At 48.7% G+C, this 17,759-nt stretch overlaps 1 protein-coding gene across 1 annotated transcript in view; it reads left to right on the top strand.

Moving 5' to 3' along the window:
- The window catches only part of CACNA1E (calcium voltage-gated channel subunit alpha1 E), a 315,028-nt gene that overhangs the window by 226,874 nt on the left and 70,395 nt on the right, over window positions 1-17,759 (top strand). The window contains 8 exon segments of the mRNA XM_030572681.1: window positions 72-203; window positions 588-660; window positions 2,031-2,148; window positions 2,644-2,711; window positions 6,350-6,447; window positions 9,510-9,566; window positions 13,889-14,512; window positions 16,051-16,340. Of these exon segments, the coding sequence (XP_030428541.1) occupies window positions 72-203; window positions 588-660; window positions 2,031-2,148; window positions 2,644-2,711; window positions 6,350-6,447; window positions 9,510-9,566; window positions 13,889-14,512; window positions 16,051-16,340 (1,460 nt within the window).

Raw genomic sequence — 17,759 nt, forward strand, 5'->3', positions numbered from 1 at the left:
TCACAGATCCAGATTCCCCTTGTTCTGCACAGTCCTACTGCTACTGCTACAGTAATGTCTGCATTTTCCAGGTATTGGGCATCCCTGAGGAATTTGGTGGTCTCCCTGATGAGCTCCATGAAGTCGATAATCAGCTTGCTCTTCCTCCTTTTCCTCTTCATTGTTGTCTTCGCTCTGTTGGGAATGCAGCTGTTTGGAGGCAGGTAAGTGCACAAAAGGCCAGGGAAGATTGGAGCCCTTTTATTTACAGTGAATAATAGCATCTCCCACCCTTTCAAGGAAAACACTGACCCACCAGCTCGCACCAGAGTACCAATGATGTTCCTTTTTCTGAAGGACCTTAGATTAGGTTAGTTCAGGGCACGATGGGCATGATGTCTGTTCGGATTCCTGCACAAGTGGTCCAGGGTCCTTACCTGTCTCATGATAAAGGTGAAATGGGCACAAAGAAGAAGGGAAAGTCGAGGGAAGTGGTGAATGGATGGGGTAGGCTATTATAGGAACAGCAGAACTAAGAGGACAGAAAACAGCGATGTGGTGCCCCCTCTATATTCCACTTTGTGCATTTCCCTTTGGTTCGTTTTCAGATTTAATTTCATGGATGGGACTCCTTCTGCAAACTTCGACACCTTCCCTGCAGCTATCATGACAGTGTTTCAGGTAGGGGCCTGGTAAAAATGAGGCAGCTGGATTTTTCTACCATACAGTCAATACCCCTGGCTATCTGATTCTTATCTACCACCCGGGGTGGTTCACGTTCTAACATTCTCTTTTCAACCAAAAGATCTAGAAGCTGGATAAATGCAAAGTAATACACATTGGAAAGCATAATCCCAACTAAACATATAAAATGAGGGAGTCTAAATTAGCTGTTACCACTCAAGAAAGAGATCTTGGAGTCACTGTGCATAGTTCTCTGAAAACATCCACTCAATGTGGTGGCAGTCAAAAAAGCAACCAGAATGCTGGGAATAATTAAGAAAGGGATAGATAATAGGACAGAAAATATCATGTTGCCACTATATAAATCTATGGTAAACCCACACCTTGAATACTGTGTGCAGATGAGGTCACCCCACCTCAAAAAAGATATATTGGAATTGGAAAAGGTTCAGAATAGGGCAACAAAAATGATTAGGGATATGGAATGGCTTCCATATGAGGTGAGATTAACAGGACTGGGACATTTCAGCTTGGAAAAGAGGCGGCTAAGGGGAAATATGATTGTGGTCTATAAAATCATGACTGGTGTAGAGAAAGTAGATAAGGAAGTGTTGTTTACTACTTCTCATAACACAAGAACTAGGGGTCACCAAATGAAATTAGTAGGCAGCAGGTTTAAAACAAATAAAAGGAAATATTTCTTCACACAACACACAGTCAATCTGTGGAACTCCTTGCCAGAGGCCGTTGTGAAGGCCAAGACCATAAAAGGGTTCAAAAAAGAACTCGATACATTCATGGAGGATTGGTCCATCAATGGCTATTAGCCAGGATGGGCAGGGATGGTGTCCCTAGCCTCTGTTTGCCAGAAGCTGGGAATGAGCAACAGGGGATGGATCACTTGATGATTAAGTGTTCTGTTCATTCCCCCCAGGGCACCTGGCACTGGCCACTGTCAGAAGACAGAATACTGGTCTAGATGGACCTTTGGTCCGACCCAGTAGGGCCATTCTTATGTTCTTATGTTCTTAAGCTTAAGGCTTGGTTCTCCATTCAGTTACAGTGTATCTCCATTGCCTTCAGTGAGTTACTCTGGCATAAAGGAGTGGAGATCCATGCCCCTAACTTAAATGAAAGCTGGTGTTCTGCTGCCACATGCTGTAGATTCCAAAAATCTCTGGAAGACACCTAATTCCTCACCACAGAGCGGATCCCTTCTCCCCATGTAACCCGCTGTGGGGCAGGATTGTCCCTGAGATAGGATCTCCATACTTGGACCACCTCCTGCACATATTTGCAGATAGAAACTGGTGGGCTATATATAAAATAATAGCGTGGATGATAGTGCCGCCTGTTTGTTTGTTCAGATCCTGACAGGTGAGGACTGGAATGAGGTGATGTACAACGGGATCCGCTCCCAGGGTGGAGTCCGCTCAGGCATGTGGTCCTCCATCTACTTCATCATCCTCACCTTGTTTGGAAACTGTATCCTCTTGGTTGCTATGTTTTAGTGAGAGCACCTCTGTCCTGTCTCTCTGTGAGAGGATAACTCCTCCCATTGCTCATCAGAGACTCAGTGCTCTGTTCATATTGAGGGAGTGAGTGTCCCAAGTTCCTTTCCGCATCTCACATGGCAGGGGTAAGAGCCTGGTCCTACAATTACCCCCCTCAGACATGGAGGAAAAAGTGTGTCCCTGACACTCCGCACTCCTATCTCCCGCTGAGGGACCATGCTATAGGTTGGCCATGGGACCCCTCCCCACCACCCTGGTTCAAATTCAGCCTCTTTCTGCTTCTGAAAAGTAGAGGGTTTATCGTAGGGCCCCTCAGCTGCCTGGTCCCTTCAGTGGTGCTGGTTTCCTCTCTCTGAAGCCGGCATGTTCCTCTGTGGCAAGGGGGCTGGGGTTGTGTGTTCCCCCATTGGCTGCTGTAGTAGCTCAGGCCATTATCACATGACGTGTCGAATCTTAACGCCCCCAGACACTCTGCTGAATGTGTTCTTGGCCATCGCTGTGGACAACCTAGCCAATGCCCAGGAGCTGACAAAGGTAAGGGATGCTAATGCTCTCCCTCTCCCCCCACCACACCTTACTACCCAATGAGCCTCGTTCAGACTGTCCATATGGACCCCACACAGGGTCCATGCCATATGGCCCAGGAATCCACTTCTGAGTCCTTGTCATGGTCATCTGGGAAGCCCATTGCCTATTTTTTTCCTTCTTTGATTTTAAATTTGTGAGTAAACATAGTGCTTATGCAACAGGAGGGCTATTAACTCTGCACTGAGTCTGGCCTCTGTCTGCTCCTCAGCGCTAACCTTGCCCCATACCTGCTGTTCTAGCCCGGTTCCTCCTCAGAGCTCTGTCAGTACATCTCTGTCACGCACTGCTCTTCCAGCTTTGGGCCTCTCCTGGACAGTGCTGAGCGGTAGTTTTGAAGAGTGTGATGGCTATGACCACCAAATCTCACTTCCACTTGGGACCTAAGCAGGATTTCAACCTGTGTTTCTGTTGGTGAAGGGCAAGAGTATCAAGACCCTGCATCTCTGAGCTCCTGCCTTGAGAAAGATGGCATGGCTTGGTTGGCCGAGGTTGGAGATGAAAGCCTGATTTCTAATCTTGGTTCTACCACTGATTTAGGGCTTGTCTACATGGGGAAATTGACTGGAATAACTATTCCGCAATAGCTATTTCACTTCAAATTCCTACCCTACCTTAATCTGAAATAACTTGCAAGTGTAGACAAGCCCTTACTACTGGGCAAGTCACTTAGGTCCTGATTCAGGAAAGCATGTGCTAACGTCCATCCCTGTTCCAGAAAGCACTCACACACATGGGCTCATAGACTTTAAAGCCAGAAGGGACCATCATGATCATCTAGTCTGACTTCTCCACATCACAGGCCACAGAACCTCACCCACCCATTCCTGTAATAGACCCCTAACCTTGGGCTGAGATACTGAAGTACTCAAACCCATGCTTAAACTAAAGCATGTGCTTAAGTGCTTTCCTGAATCAGGGCTGTAATCTCTCCATCTCAGCTTAGCCTATCTCTGACTCCCAAGGTGTGGTGTGAGGATTCATTAGCTAAGATTTGTCCAGCATTCTGAAACAATTTTAAAATCATCTCACCTATTACCGTCTGACACTGGTGCAGTTATCATTAGTTAACCATCGCAACTTGAGACGATGCCAGATTAGACTTCAGTGCCCTGCTGGGAAGTCTTTGGACTGTGATACCATCTGGATTGCCATGTGTAGGTAAAAACAGCCAGGATCATTGTTACTCTTAGGAGGGGTTGGTCCCCAAAGCATAGAGGCTCCATGCTGCCCATTTCCAATGTGGTCTGTCTGTTCCTCACGCTCTCGGGATTCCGCGAGTAGCCTCCAGCACCAGTGTAAATCGGATTTGTTTGAGTCGAATGAAATGGAGCAGAATAATCCAGTATGTTGTCTACCTTTCCTTGGGGGGGACACACACAAATGTGTATCTTCCCATTGGGGAGCAGTGCTGAGAGGACTTCATTTCCTGGTTAGTGCAGATGGCACCTCAGAGGGAGGGGAAGGGTGACCATAGGGTGACTCATGCAGGGAGATTTCCACCTCCACTCTCTACTGTCACTGCCTCACTAACTTCAGAGGGAGGAGACTGGTGCAGCCAGGGGTGGCGCTAGGGATTTGGCCGCCCCAAGCACGGCAGGCAGGCTGCCTCCAGTGGTTTGCCTGTGGAGGGTTCGCTGGTCCCGCGGCTTAAGCGGACCTCCCGCAGGCGTGCTCTTGGCCATCACTGGCCTCCGAAGCTGCGGGACCAGCAGACCCTCCGCAGGCACACCTGCGGGAGGTCCACTGAAGCCACGGGACCAGCGGACCCTCCGCAGGCAAGCCACAGAAGGCAGCCTGCCTGCCACCCTCGCTGCGCTGGCGGAGCGACCCCCATAGCTTGCTGCCCCAAGCACGCGCTTGGTGTGTTCGGGGCTGGAGCCGCCCCTGGGGTGCAGCTCTAATGCTTTCAGGATGATGTATGTGGCCAAAGTGGGGAGCGAAGCACCTGAGATATTGAAATCTAGGCTTTCCCATTCACCTTCATTTCCTCACATCCTTGATTCTGAGCAGCATCAATGAAGGAAAGAGTGTGCTGGGTTTTTACTGGGGCTGAATGGAAGTAAGGCCACAAATGGCATTTCCTGCTGCAGTAACTCAGTCAAGCTCATGAGGGTAATATGATCCCATGTAGGGTCAGGAATGGACCCTGACCACCCTGTCAGACAGGCAAAGAAATACCTAAACATCAGTACTGCCCAGTACAGAGACTGGCCTTGGATCAGAACCGCTTTGGCTGGTAGTCCATGCCTGGCCCATGCCTAGGCAGGGTTGGCTGTTGCTGCTGCTGGATTTCCTCTTTTAACGAGAACAGCTTCCCACTGCCACTAGACCACACTGTGTGGATACTGGCAGGGGCAGTAGCTGACTGGACAAGACTCAGAGAAGGAGAAAGAAGGGAAGAGTCAGAAGTTGGAGAGAGATACAGGGGTCATATGGGGCATTTTCAGATACAGATAAGCACCTGAATATCTAGTAATTTATCCCAGCCCCAAACTTGTACAATCTCCTCAGTAATCTTAGGGAAAATCTGCTACAATTCAGTGGGATACACAGAACTGCCCCAGGTTTATGCTGAGAATTGTCCCGGAAAATATTTGTTCAGATGTTAGCACCAACACGTGCCCGCCTCGTGAACCACACCCCTGCATACACACCCTATACTGCACATGCACACATGCACCCCTTGCACTCCCCCCTGCACTCTGTGCCCCCCCACAGCATTCACATGCACCCGTGCACACACTCTGCTTGTGTGAACACCCCCACACGTTATGTGCTTGTGCATGTATATATCTCTATACGCTTTGGGGGCAGGGTGAGCTCCCTTCTCCTCAGATCTTCCCCACATACTCTGGGGGCAGGGTGGCACCAGTCTTTACCACACACCTATTGAAGCAAGTAGTCTCCCAATTTCATCCTCGTGCATACCCCTCTGTCCCCCGCCATGGTCCCACTTGCTTGGTTTGGGGTCAGAGGATGCCCCATTCTGCCCCTCTCAGCTCCCACACTGGCAGTGCTTGGGTCTGTTAGTTTTCAGGGAGTGTCCCATTCTCCCCAGTGCAGCCATTTCCCCTCACACATCTTTTGGAGGGAAAGAGATACTTTACACTCCCTCCTCTTCTCTGCAGCAGTGTCGAAAGTATCCTGGGTTCTGATCTTTACATTCTGGTCATGATAAGTCAGGAGCACAAGGGGATTTTTCATCTACTTCCCGATAAACATCATATATTAGCAACTGCCAGAGTCAGAATGCCAGACTGGGTAGGTCCTGCTATGGCAAATACTATGTGATGGGGCACTGCTGTGTAGCCTAACCTGCTGAGAAAACTCTAGAAAAGATTGGGCATAACAAGGAAACCATGTCAGTTTTGACTGGGTTTTGTGAAAATAAAAACCCCACCGGGCAATTCAGAGGGCTCATCTCAGCTCTGGTGGCTTCATCCTGAGCCTTTTCTTACTGGCTGCACCGGGCCTGGTTTGCAGCATCTTGCATCCAGCATAACCCTGCAAATCCCCTGCAACATCTGGATGGATATAAACTCCCTGGTGCTCCCTTGTAATGGACGTTTTTGTTTAACATTTAGGATGAGCAGGAGGAAGAGGAGGCTTTTAACCAAAAGCATGCTCTGCAGAAAGCCAAGGAAGTCAGCCCGATGTCTGCTCCAAACATGCCTTCCATTGAGTGAGTCACCCTCTGCATACACCATGTCAGCAACTGCTTCTGCCTGTCCCTGAGCTCTTATGGTGATAGCCACTCATGCCATGAAAGAAAGAGGGGACTCTGCAAGGGGTAACACCAGTGCGAAGCATGTACATATGCATGCACATCTAGGGTACAGGTAACACAGAGGTATTGCTCTCATGCAGGGCAATGGCACTGTTCATTGATGGTATTGAAGCAACACAATTGGATAAGACCAATAGAAAGGGGCCAGGTCTGCTGTTAATTACGGAAGATCGTGGCAGTTTCAAGGTGGTAGCTACATCAACAGACAGTGCTGGTTATTGATTGTGCTTGCTGTCCTAAATATCCCAAGCTCAGGTCTTTATCCGAATGTGCTAAGAGTGTGAAGTCAGAGACCCACACCCTCTGCTAGAGGCCTGCACTGAGTCCTCTGATAAAGGAGAAGACCCCACAGTTATTCCTGGAGGAGGAGGAGGAAGGAATCCTATTGGCTCCTCTGTAAGAGGAGTTCCTGATAGCAATTCCATTTTGGCAGGTGTGGGGGGGCAAACATCAGTGATTCCATTATGGGGCAAAAAAGGGGATTTAATGAGTGAGTCTCCGGATGAGAGGTGGTAAGAACAATGCCAACAGAACCATTTCCCATCAGAAAAAGCAGTTCCATAGAAATCTAAATGTTTTGGGAAATTGTGTCAATTTTGCTGAGATTTTGTTTCAGGGGGAAAAAAAACAAAAAAGATCTGCCAGTGTCGAAACGTCCCATTATGTCACTTTGGAGACAGAACATTTCCTTTTTTCACTTTGAAATTATTTTGAGTTTCAGACCTTTGTACTTGGTATTATATATTCTAAAATGAAGTCAAAATGGAATGTTTTGATTTTTTTCAAGACAAATGTTTTGATCCTAAAGGAAATCTTTTTGGAATTTTCCTTCTGTGGAGGATTCTGAAATTTTCAGGTTTCATTCCAATTCTAAACAAAGCCAAATGCTGAAATCCTTTGCAAAACAGAGTTGTCATCCTCTGGTCAGCTCTACTGTGAAGGTTCAGGGAAGCTCCTGACTTCATCTGTTTCTCCAGATAGTTTGGATGCTATCTGAACATCTTAGATCTGCAACACTGGGCTGAGATTGTCATGAGAACAGGTTGCTTTGCTGGATTTCTGGCTTGTCCTATTTCTAGTTGGGCCAGAGATGCTGTAAGACCTGTCCATTCCCTGGGAAAGGAACTCCCGGTGTGACTCTTCTGTGGAGGTGGAAGAGGCTATATTGGGGGATGGGTTGGGGAGAGAACTCATAGTCTGACTGCTGTGATGGGCTCTCCAGAGCCATGCTGGGTCTCAGTGTGTGGGAAGCTGGCCGCTGGTTGTAGTGTGAATAACAGACTTTAAGAAACGAAGGGATTTAGAAATGTAGGCAAATTGGAAGGAAGTGGTGATAGGTGGAATAAGTTTGATATTCAAAGGTTGTGTCTACACTAGACTTTTCCATCAAAGGTTACCAAGCATTGCCAGTACAGCGTAATCCACTAGTGTGAACGATAGCCAGGGAACTCTAATTTGGCCAGAGTTCTAGACAGCTGCTTGTGCCTTGTCTACTCTAGTACATCCATGGTTGCTAGTGCTGGAGTACCAGTGGTAGGAACGGTGGGAATTAAAGTAGAGTGTAAACAAAGGTGAAGAGGAGAAGACCTAATGCTAAAAGGATGTGTGGAAGAAGAGTGAAATTATGGAAGTACGTGTATCTGTGTGCAGGCATGTGTGGACAAGGTGGATTTGTATGTATGTGGGTGACTGGGTGACTAGCATGAAGTTAGGTTTGAGTGAATGGGATGTGGATGCCTACCATATGGACAGGTTTGCATGAGTGTATACTGTGTGGAGGAGTTTGCATGTACAGTGCACGGGTGCCTTCCAGGCAGATAGATTTGTGTGTGTGATGCATAGGTTCCTACCATGTGGGTGGGTTTGTGTGTAAGGTGCATCATGTGAGTGCCTATTGTGCATATGGGTTTGGGTGTGTGCGATGTGGTATGTTGGTGCCTAATGTGCAGGTGGGTTTGCAGGTTTGGCACATGGACATATTTATGCTTTTGCCACTGTATGTAGGAATGGTCACATTAGCATGTACTTTTTATGTCTGCATTTGTCTGGCATATAACTGCACACACATGCATTGGTATTTGCACATGTGAATATTAGTCATGAAGTCACCATATGGGCACATATGCCTTTATTAATGTGTAACTCTGAATATTTCTTTGCATGTCTGTATACCTTTGTTTGAGTTGTACAAAGAGGACTAGCATTCTTATCCCTGGTGATAAGTGTACAGTTACGCAGTTGTGTGCATGCAGTCGTTTGCTTCCTTGCAGGTCCTGTGTGCATGTACTTTGTATGGGTACCAAGTTCTTGCTGGTGTGCAGTCTGTGAATATATCCTTGCCTATATTGTTTGTATACACAATATGTATGATTTGTATATGGGTTGGCAAAATGTGTACATTTTTGTACATATATTTGCATGTTTCATGCACATGTATTCTAGGTGGCACGTGCATGTATATGTGACTGAACGCTACAGTAAGTGTATGGGCATGATTCTCCACAACCCTCTTTAGGAATCCTTTGTACTGTCAAAGCAGTGTAAAGGGCTCTTAGTGTAAATGAGAATCAGGTGCTGTGTGTTTAAGGCTCTGGGAGTGCATTTGTCTGTATCTATATAATGTTATATGCCCAACCCCTGTGAAATGCCTATGTCAGTGTGTGCCTGTCTCTGTATAAATCTGTTTGTGTGTGTGTGGATGGATAATTTGTTTGCAAAAGTAGTTTCTCCATGATCTCTACCTGTGTATGTAGAAGTTTGTGGGTGTGATGCCCCCCTTTCCATTTGTACATATATACGCACACTGTGCAGTTACGTGCGCATGCATGCTAGTGATGGATGCCTGAAGTCACTTTATGCACACGTGTAGGAGTGCGTGTGTTTCTCTGCTTGTGACTGTCGGTGTGCAAGTCCATGCAGGGTTGAGTGGATTGAACCCATTCATTTTTCTTTCCCAGAAGGGACAGAAGGAGGAGACACCACATGTCGATGTGGGAGCCACGCAGCAGCCAACTGTATGTGTGCCATATGGTTGTGTGTTGTGCGTGGCTATGTGCATATGTGGTTACATGTATTTTTGTGTGTGCTAAATTTAGGCCTCTGCATGACCTATTTTGGAGCCTATGTTTGCTCCTCTGGGCATATGATTTGTGTGTTCTCCTGCTTCTGCGTGTGTGTGGGTTTGTGTGTGTCTAAACTAAGTGTGCTCTCTTGTGCTGCCATTTGCTTGTGTCTGTGTGTGCTTGTGTAGGTTAGCACTTCAGTGTGTGTACGGATACTGTAGGTACATGTGAGCTGGTGTCTGTTTATTTGCGTGTGCTGGCGTGTGTCTGCCCATGCATATGTTTGTGCCGTATGCGTGTGCTTGCTTGTGTGTGCGTTTATTGGTGTGCGTCTGTGTGCCTGTGTAGGCGTATCTGTCCTTTGAAGTCTGTTTGTGTGCACATTTGTGATATTTTAAAGGTTTTATTTGATCCCTTAAAATGCACCCATCAGCCCTCCCTCTGAGTGCATCTATGAGAATGTACGTGTACAAACCTCCTCCCCCAGAATTTAGCCCTCCCCTGCCAAGGCACTAAGCCAAGCAGGCAGATGAACATTACTGCCACCCTGTTGGCCAAGAGACTCTGGCTCTGTCAGACCAGGAGACAAGCAAGCATGAGAAGTGAGAGCCCTCCACTCAGAATGCCCTGCCTCCAGCCATTCAGATGGAAAGACTGTGAATAAAAGCTGATCTCAGCTAGTGCAGTGGTATCTGTGCGTATGTGTGGGGGCCCTCAGGGGTAAAGTCCGCGACAACACAGGGCATTGTAGATCAGTAAAATCAGACCCTTATTCACCTGGCAGGGAAGCGGCAGCTCGTGCAGATGTTGCAGAACAGGTGTAGCACGCTCCCTATGGCTATAGCTCCCTGTACTGCTCAGTGAGCAGGCAGCTGGGTTCAACACTAGCTTTGAAGATAGCCTCAGGGAGGCCACATTGCAACAGTCCAAGCTGAAGGTGACAGGTCTGGATCGCCGGGATGCAGTTCATGTCCAAGATAAAAGTTTGCCATTGTTTCAGCCAGAAGCGGATGGGATAAAATCGCACCATGCTCCCAGTTCTGTAAGAGCTCCCTTTTCACAAGAGAGGCAGACTGTTTACTTGACTTCCATTACCCGACCACTCTACATCTTGGCTGGACTCTCATCCAAACTCCTGTTTCAGCTACACACTGAGTCAGCAAGGAGACTGTGCAGTCTGGGTCTGATGCCAAAGACCTCCATCTCTTTGTCATTTGCATGTCGATGGCAATGGAGTCCAAACACACTCCCTCTCTCTCCCACTGGCTTTATGTCCACACTGAACAGGAGGGGTGACAAAACTGAATCCTATGCATGAGAGTAAGTGAGCAGTTGCCCAGCACTATCCTCTGGAAACTCTTCATCAGGGAAGAATGGAACCACCGAACCAGAGTTCTCAAGGTGACAAAGGCAAATGTAATTAGCAACAGTTGTTTAATTCCTGGCAGATGGAAATTGAGATGTTGCTTTCCTTTCCCCTCCTGGTCTCTCCCTTCTTTTCCTTTCCTTTCCCTCCCATTCCTTTACTCTTTTGTTCTTTTGTCTTTTTTCCTATTCTCCCCTTATTTTTGTAAGAAAAAAAAGTCTATTTTTTTTAAAAGGTTGGGGGAAAGATAGATCAGAAAGAATCAACATGGACATCTGCCCGTCAGCTTTTGTTAGAGGCAGGTCAACTATCAGGAAGACTACCAGTATCTCAGCCACGCAGTAAAAAGCCAGATTCAAGGGGGTCAAGGAAATCTGAGGTTTCCAAAGGACCTCACACCTGCCTTGGAACGCCTTTCCCAGTGACCTTCCCCACCAGGGGAAGGTTAGAGACAGGCAACATTAAAAGAAGGTTTTCTGAGCTAGACCCTGAGAATATTCATTTAGAGTAGGTTGACATCCTGCCCTCCCCAAGGGAGGTGTTTATACTGTTATCCAATAGTAGGCCCAAAATTCCCAGGCTAGATTTTATCCGTCTCAAGGGGCGTTGGCTCAATTAGAGCTCTCCTAGTAAAACAGGCTGAAATTCAGCCAGAGAAGATACTGCATTTGTCCTCTCCAGATGCTGCCCTGCTGCTGTGGAGGGAGTCCTTTTCAGTCCAGATCTGATCTACACTCCCTAGGAAGTAAATGAAGAAATCCTTGAAGCAAAAAAATGCTTGACTCAGTCTGCCTTGGAGTGAACAGAGCATAAGAACGGCCATACTGGGTCAGACCAAAGGTCCATCTAGCCCCGTGCCCTATCTTCCAACAGTGGCCAATGCCAGATGCCCCAGAGGGAATTAACAGAACTGATAATCATCAAGTGATCCATTCCCTGTCGCCCATTCCCAGCTTCTGGCAAACAGAGGCTAAGGACACCATCCCTGCCCATCCTGGCTGATAGCCATTGTTGGACCTATCCTCCATGAATTTATCTAGTTCTTTTTTGAATCCGGGTAGTGGGATGATGGCTCGTTCTGACATTTAATCCATCACAAGCCACTCAGATAACACTGTGGTTTGTGAGGAAGATCTATGGAAAGAGAATGTTTAATAGACAAACAATCATACTTTCCTATCAGATCATTGCTGGAGTGGGCCATTAGCTGCACAGTATTCTGCTTAGAGAAATGTGAAACCCAACCAAGTCCATCAGTCCAGTAAAAGAAATCCTCTGACCCAGTGGGAGTCATGGAGGGTTCTGACTTCAAACTGGAAGGAGCAATAATGAGAACATGACACAGAAGTTCATCCTCCTCACCTCCAGTTATCTGTGCAGAGCCAGAAGTCACTGGGGCCAGTTCAATAGTACTCATAGCAGCTCTGAGACCCCACAGGAGCCCCGAGTACAGGCCTGATTCTTATTTACATTAAGGCCCCTCAGCACCATTCTGACAGGGAAGAGATGCCCTGATGTGGGTGTCAGTGTAAATGCCAGAGCGCTGATTATGGGGCCATAGTGTAATTCCAAAGCCTCAGTGACTCCAACACTGACCTAGACAAATACCCAGGCAGCAGGCATGGGAAATCTGCGATGGCAGCCTGTTCATTGTGATCCCAATTTCATTCTGTCCTCGGACATGTATGCCATTGAGGCCATGTCTACACCAGCACTTATGTCGTCACAGTGTAGGTTGCTCAGGAGTGTGAAAAAACCATCCCCCTGAGTGACAAAAGTTTTGCCAGCACAATTGGTGGTGCACACAGAGCTATGTTGGTGGGAGAGCTTCTCCTGCTGACGTAGCTACCGCCGCTTGTTGGAGGTGTCAAGGGGAGAGCTCTCTCCTGCCGGCATAGAGCAACTACACAATAGATCTTACAGTGGCGTAGCTGCAGTAGTACAGCTGTGCTGCTGTAAGGTCTCTTGGGTAGACATAGCCTAAGACGAATCCATTTCTGAACAGGGCACCTCCTACCTCTGGATCAGCTGCAAATAACGTGACTCCACTATTGCCCTGACTTCTCTCAGCTCATCCCGAACTGGGGGAAATCTGGGTCAGTGCAGGGGCAGCTGAATCAGCCAGCCAGGTCTTGGTGATACACACAAAGCTGAGCACTTTGCTAGGAATTATCTGGGATAGCAATGATCTTATTATGCACCAACGTCACCCTGAACAGCATGAACCAAACAGCACAGTCCCCATCAGCGGATGGACTGCGTTCTCAAGATGAGACCAGCAGACTGCTAACAAACATTTGTGCAGGTCTGCCCATGATTTTACATGTAGCGGCCTGTGGATTTCGCGTAGAGTAGCCCATGCATATGTGGCCATGTGCGTTTGTACATTAGGCGAATTGAATGTACTGACGTGTTTACCTCAGTAGATCTGCAATTGTAACATCCATATTTTTGTGTACATTGTTCCACACATACTGGCCCCATAGGTTCAAGTGTTCATGTAGTTGCGTGTGTGGGCTCTTGCACGCCCATGTTCCCTTGTGTCTGTAGGTGTATGGTCTTGTGGTTGCATACGTAGGTTCACACGTGTTTGTGAGTATGGGCCTCCCCAGCTGTGGGGTTCTGTCTTTTGATGTACAGAGCCTGTGTCTGCATGTCTGAGCTCTCCCATACATTGGGCCTGATTTCCCAGAGCCCTGTGTCTTGTGTAGGTGTTGACACCAGTGCCAAGTGGGTGTAGAACGCTCCCAAGTCAGAGCGGTAGCATTGCACGCCCGCTGCGCGGGAAGCAACCGCCCGAGAAGCAGGGCGATGTCTGGGCCCAGGTGCATGCTGTATGTCTAGGGGTGGGTTCTTGGGTTTCTGACAGCACAGAGGTGGCCTGAACCCCTTTGTTTTCCTTTCCCAGGAGGGACAGGAGAAGGCGACATCACATGTCGGTCTGGGAGCAGCGTACCAGTCAGCTCCGCAGGCACATGCAGATGTCCAGCCAGGAGGCCCTCAACAAGGATGCCCCTCCCTTGATTAACCCTCATGCCAGCATATTCAGGAGGAAAATTCCTGGGGAAAATGTAACCTTGGAGAAGGGTGAAGAGGGTCATGGAGGCAGCACAGAGCACCAGCAGGTGGAATGCCTGGACCAACCCATCGCAGGCACCAACTCATGCCCAAGCACCAAAGAGGACCAGAAAAGCCCATCCCCTCGAGCCAAGAGAGACAGGGAACAATGGCATCAGAAATCATGCCACGGGAACTGTGATCTGACTGAGCAGGATGGGGCAGGGAGAGGAGGGGGAGGGGGAGGCGCAGGGATTGAAGACCGAGCACGGTTGAGGCAGAGCCAGAGGCGCAGCCGGCACCGGAGAGTGAGAACTGAGGGGAAGGAGCCATCTGGGGCCCTGGAGAGCAGGTCAGCCAGCCAAGAGGCTGGCCTGGAGGAAGCCAATCCCACGGAAGGAGAGCAGGCCAGAAATGAAGGGGGGAAGGAGGACACGAATCAGGAGGAGCCACTGGCAGGCGAGGAGCTGAACAGGTAAAGGGCGCCCCATCCCTGACGGCCATGATCCGTGGCTCCTTCTTGTGGAGAAATGGCAAACCTGGCATCTGGGGGTGGGAGGGCAGTGTGGGTGGGCTAATCTCTTGATGGTCCTGCATCTCCAGGCATGAGCCCTTCCTTTCATCTGTCATCCAGCCTTGGGCAGCCTTTAGTCCATTTTTGCTTTGCTTCTTTTTCCCCAGCCAGTCTGTCCTGAGGAATCAGTCTGTCCCTTGATCCTGGTCAATAGCGCCCTCCACAGGACAGGAAGCGGTGCTCAGAACAGTGTTCCAGACAGTGCCGTAGTAGTCACCTGAGGTGCAGTAGTAAACTTTCTGTAAACCATCATGTAGAATACCATCATCTGCTGGCTTTTAAAAAAGGCACTGCTTTGGTCTGTAATCCTCATTTCTCCAGGGTCTGGGAAGTCTCCCTGTCTCCTCCCAAGGTGATAAAGCTCTGTCCAGGTCTGTGTCTAGTTTCTGGCATAAGAGAAATATTTTCAGATCAGGATCAGGGACAGCAAATCTCGTGGCTCCTGATTTAATTGGGAGCCTCCCCCCATCTCCCTAGAAGGTCCAACATGAAACGTAACGTTTGTGTTATGGCTGCTATGCTGAATCCATTAAATTTAATCGAATACAACAGCCTATTCAGATGTTCCCACCTGTGCTCTCCAGGGCCTCCTGCATATCCCACAGGGAGATCATTTCTCTCCCCATCCTCGAGACTGGAGATCAGCAAAGGCAGGAAAGGATCTGCTGGTCCTCCCAGCCCCACAGCAGCTTGTTGCAATCCCAGCTGTTCTGGTCTTCTCTGCTGGCATGGGGTTTTAGGAACACAGGGCAGCCCTTGCCTTAGGAAAGAGGAGTCTCCAGCAATAGGACGTTAAAGCACTTGGAGAGCAGCGGTGGATGAAAAACGCTATAGAATTTTTATTTTTGCCTTCGTCAACTGGTGTCGCTGTAGCCAGAGGAACTTACTGGGAAATGTTCAATGCACACAAGAGACAAATCCAACAGCTGCCAAAAATATGAATATAAAACTAATATAATAGTCATTATTTCCAGAAGTGCCTCATATCCCCCTTTACTGATGAAATACTGGGAAATCCATTTTAACCAGCCATGCAGGAGACCAGTGAAAACTTGGTTGCTTAGCAGAGGCTGATCTTTAACCAAATAATATTGCACACAAAACTTTAAGAATACATTAAAAGGGTTGCTTAAGATAGGGGATTGCTTTTTGGAGGTTGGGCACTGTAGCCAGCGTTCACTATATTCCAACTGAAGTCTTTCTAACGTTGCAAGAACAGTCATTCCAAAAGTACACATGGTTTCATTTCTCTCTCTCTTTCTCCCTGTTTTATCTTTACCTCCATTTCTCCCTTATTATTCTCTGCTTTCTGTCTTCTCCATTTCCTCCCCCTACTCCCCTCTGTCATCTTCACTTCTGTTGTCCCCACATCCCACCTCTTTCCACCCCATCCCATCTGTCCTTCTCTCTTCCCTTGCCTTCCTCCTTTCTTCCTGTAGAACCAATGAAATCCCAGCCTGTGATGCTGCCTTTGATGGGGCTATGCAGGAAGTGAGCCCCCTCAAAGTCCCCCATGAGCTCAACGAGGAGAAGAACACTAGTTTGACAGAGCAAGATTGCAGCGGCCTGGACACCAGTGACCAAGCCCTGCTGGGCAGCTTGCAGATGGAGATGAGCAGAACCGTCAGCAGGAGCGAACCCGAGCTGTCCTCCGTCACGGCCAACACGGAGAAAGCCACTGAGAGCACCGCCATCATGATTGATGTCCAAGACTCCACTGTGGTACAGAGTGAGGACCTGTCTCTTTTGCTGTTCGCCTCTCTCTGATCTGCCTTCCTTCACAGTGGCCCCAGAGGGCTGCTGGGAACACTGTGGATTCCCCAGAGGATCCTCCAGCATTCACGCAACCCCAGGACTGTCAACCATCCACCCCCACCCCATCATCCCTCACACCCTGAATTCATAGCCAAGGCCCCATGTCCTGTGTGGCAAGTTGGACCTAAGTCCTGGAGGATGCTCTGGATGGGCTTAGATGACACTAGCTCCCCCACTGTTGCTACCACATGTAGAAAGCCAACACCAGGGTTTTTCTGTGTCTGGGTGGTTGCTAGGCTGCCTCAAAGAATAATGGCACTTGCAGCTCTGATTCGTCATGTTCACATCCATTGCTTCATGGTTAGGCCACGTCTCCACTGAGGATCTCTGCCATTAGTAGCCAGGGCCCAGTACAGGGGCACTAACGCACCTCCCTAGTGTAGCCTGCCCAAAACACTTTAAACTGTCATTTGATCCAGGGCAGTTTATCCCTGCTTGAACCCTGCCCCCCACCCCCACACACAGTAGGAAACATGCAGGGCATGTCTCCCCCACCCCCCGCATACACTCCACTGGGGCCTTGGGGGAAAACTGCAGAGAGCAACCAGCCAGAGACTCCAGCCATCAGGAGCAGGAGCAGCCAAAGCAGAGACCTTCAGCTATTCCAGTCAAAAGACTCAAACCTGTTCTCACCCTTCCCCTGCCCTGCTGACCGGCTGTGTGCTCCCACCCTGCCTTCCTCGTAAAGTATGTCTGCGCTGGAGCTGGGAGGTGACTGCTCCTGCTCGAGGAGACGTACCTGCACTAGTGCCAATTGAGTCAGTGAGCTAGAAGAGAAGCACAGCTGGGAGTGGCCTGAGTGGCAGGACGGGGCTAGTCAACCCAAGTACGTAGTTAGTGTCTTGAACAGGATCATCTGTCCTGCTGGTTGGGCCACCACAGCTGCGCTTCTGTTTTTAGCGTGCTAGCTGGCTCAGCGCTAGTGTGGGTGTGTCTTCTGGAGCATAGAAATACCCACATCTTGTCACCAGAGCTTCACTCCACACCTGCCCTTCATATCTTCTCCCCTGCTCTGTCCTTCTCACCTCTTTCCCTTTTCTTGCCAGTTAGCCGATTCCCCTCCTAACGAAACACACCACCCCTAAAACAAAATTATGGAACTAACATGACACTTGCTACCATACCATTGTTCACTCTGCTTGTGTGTTAGAGCCCTTCTCCCACCCTGGGTCTGGTCTAGTTCAACTGCTAGCTCTTCCCGGTGGGGCTGTCTACCACTCTGTGTTTGTACAGTGCCTAGCACAGGGGTGGGCAAACTACGGCCTATGGGCCGGATCTGGCCTTCTAGCTGGTTTAATCCAGCCCTCAAGTTTCCGCTGGGGAGAGCGGTCTG

This window comes from Gopherus evgoodei, chromosome 8 (genome assembly GCF_007399415.2).
Source record: "Gopherus evgoodei ecotype Sinaloan lineage chromosome 8, rGopEvg1_v1.p, whole genome shotgun sequence".
NCBI classification, from domain to species: domain Eukaryota; kingdom Metazoa; phylum Chordata; order Testudines; family Testudinidae; genus Gopherus; species Gopherus evgoodei.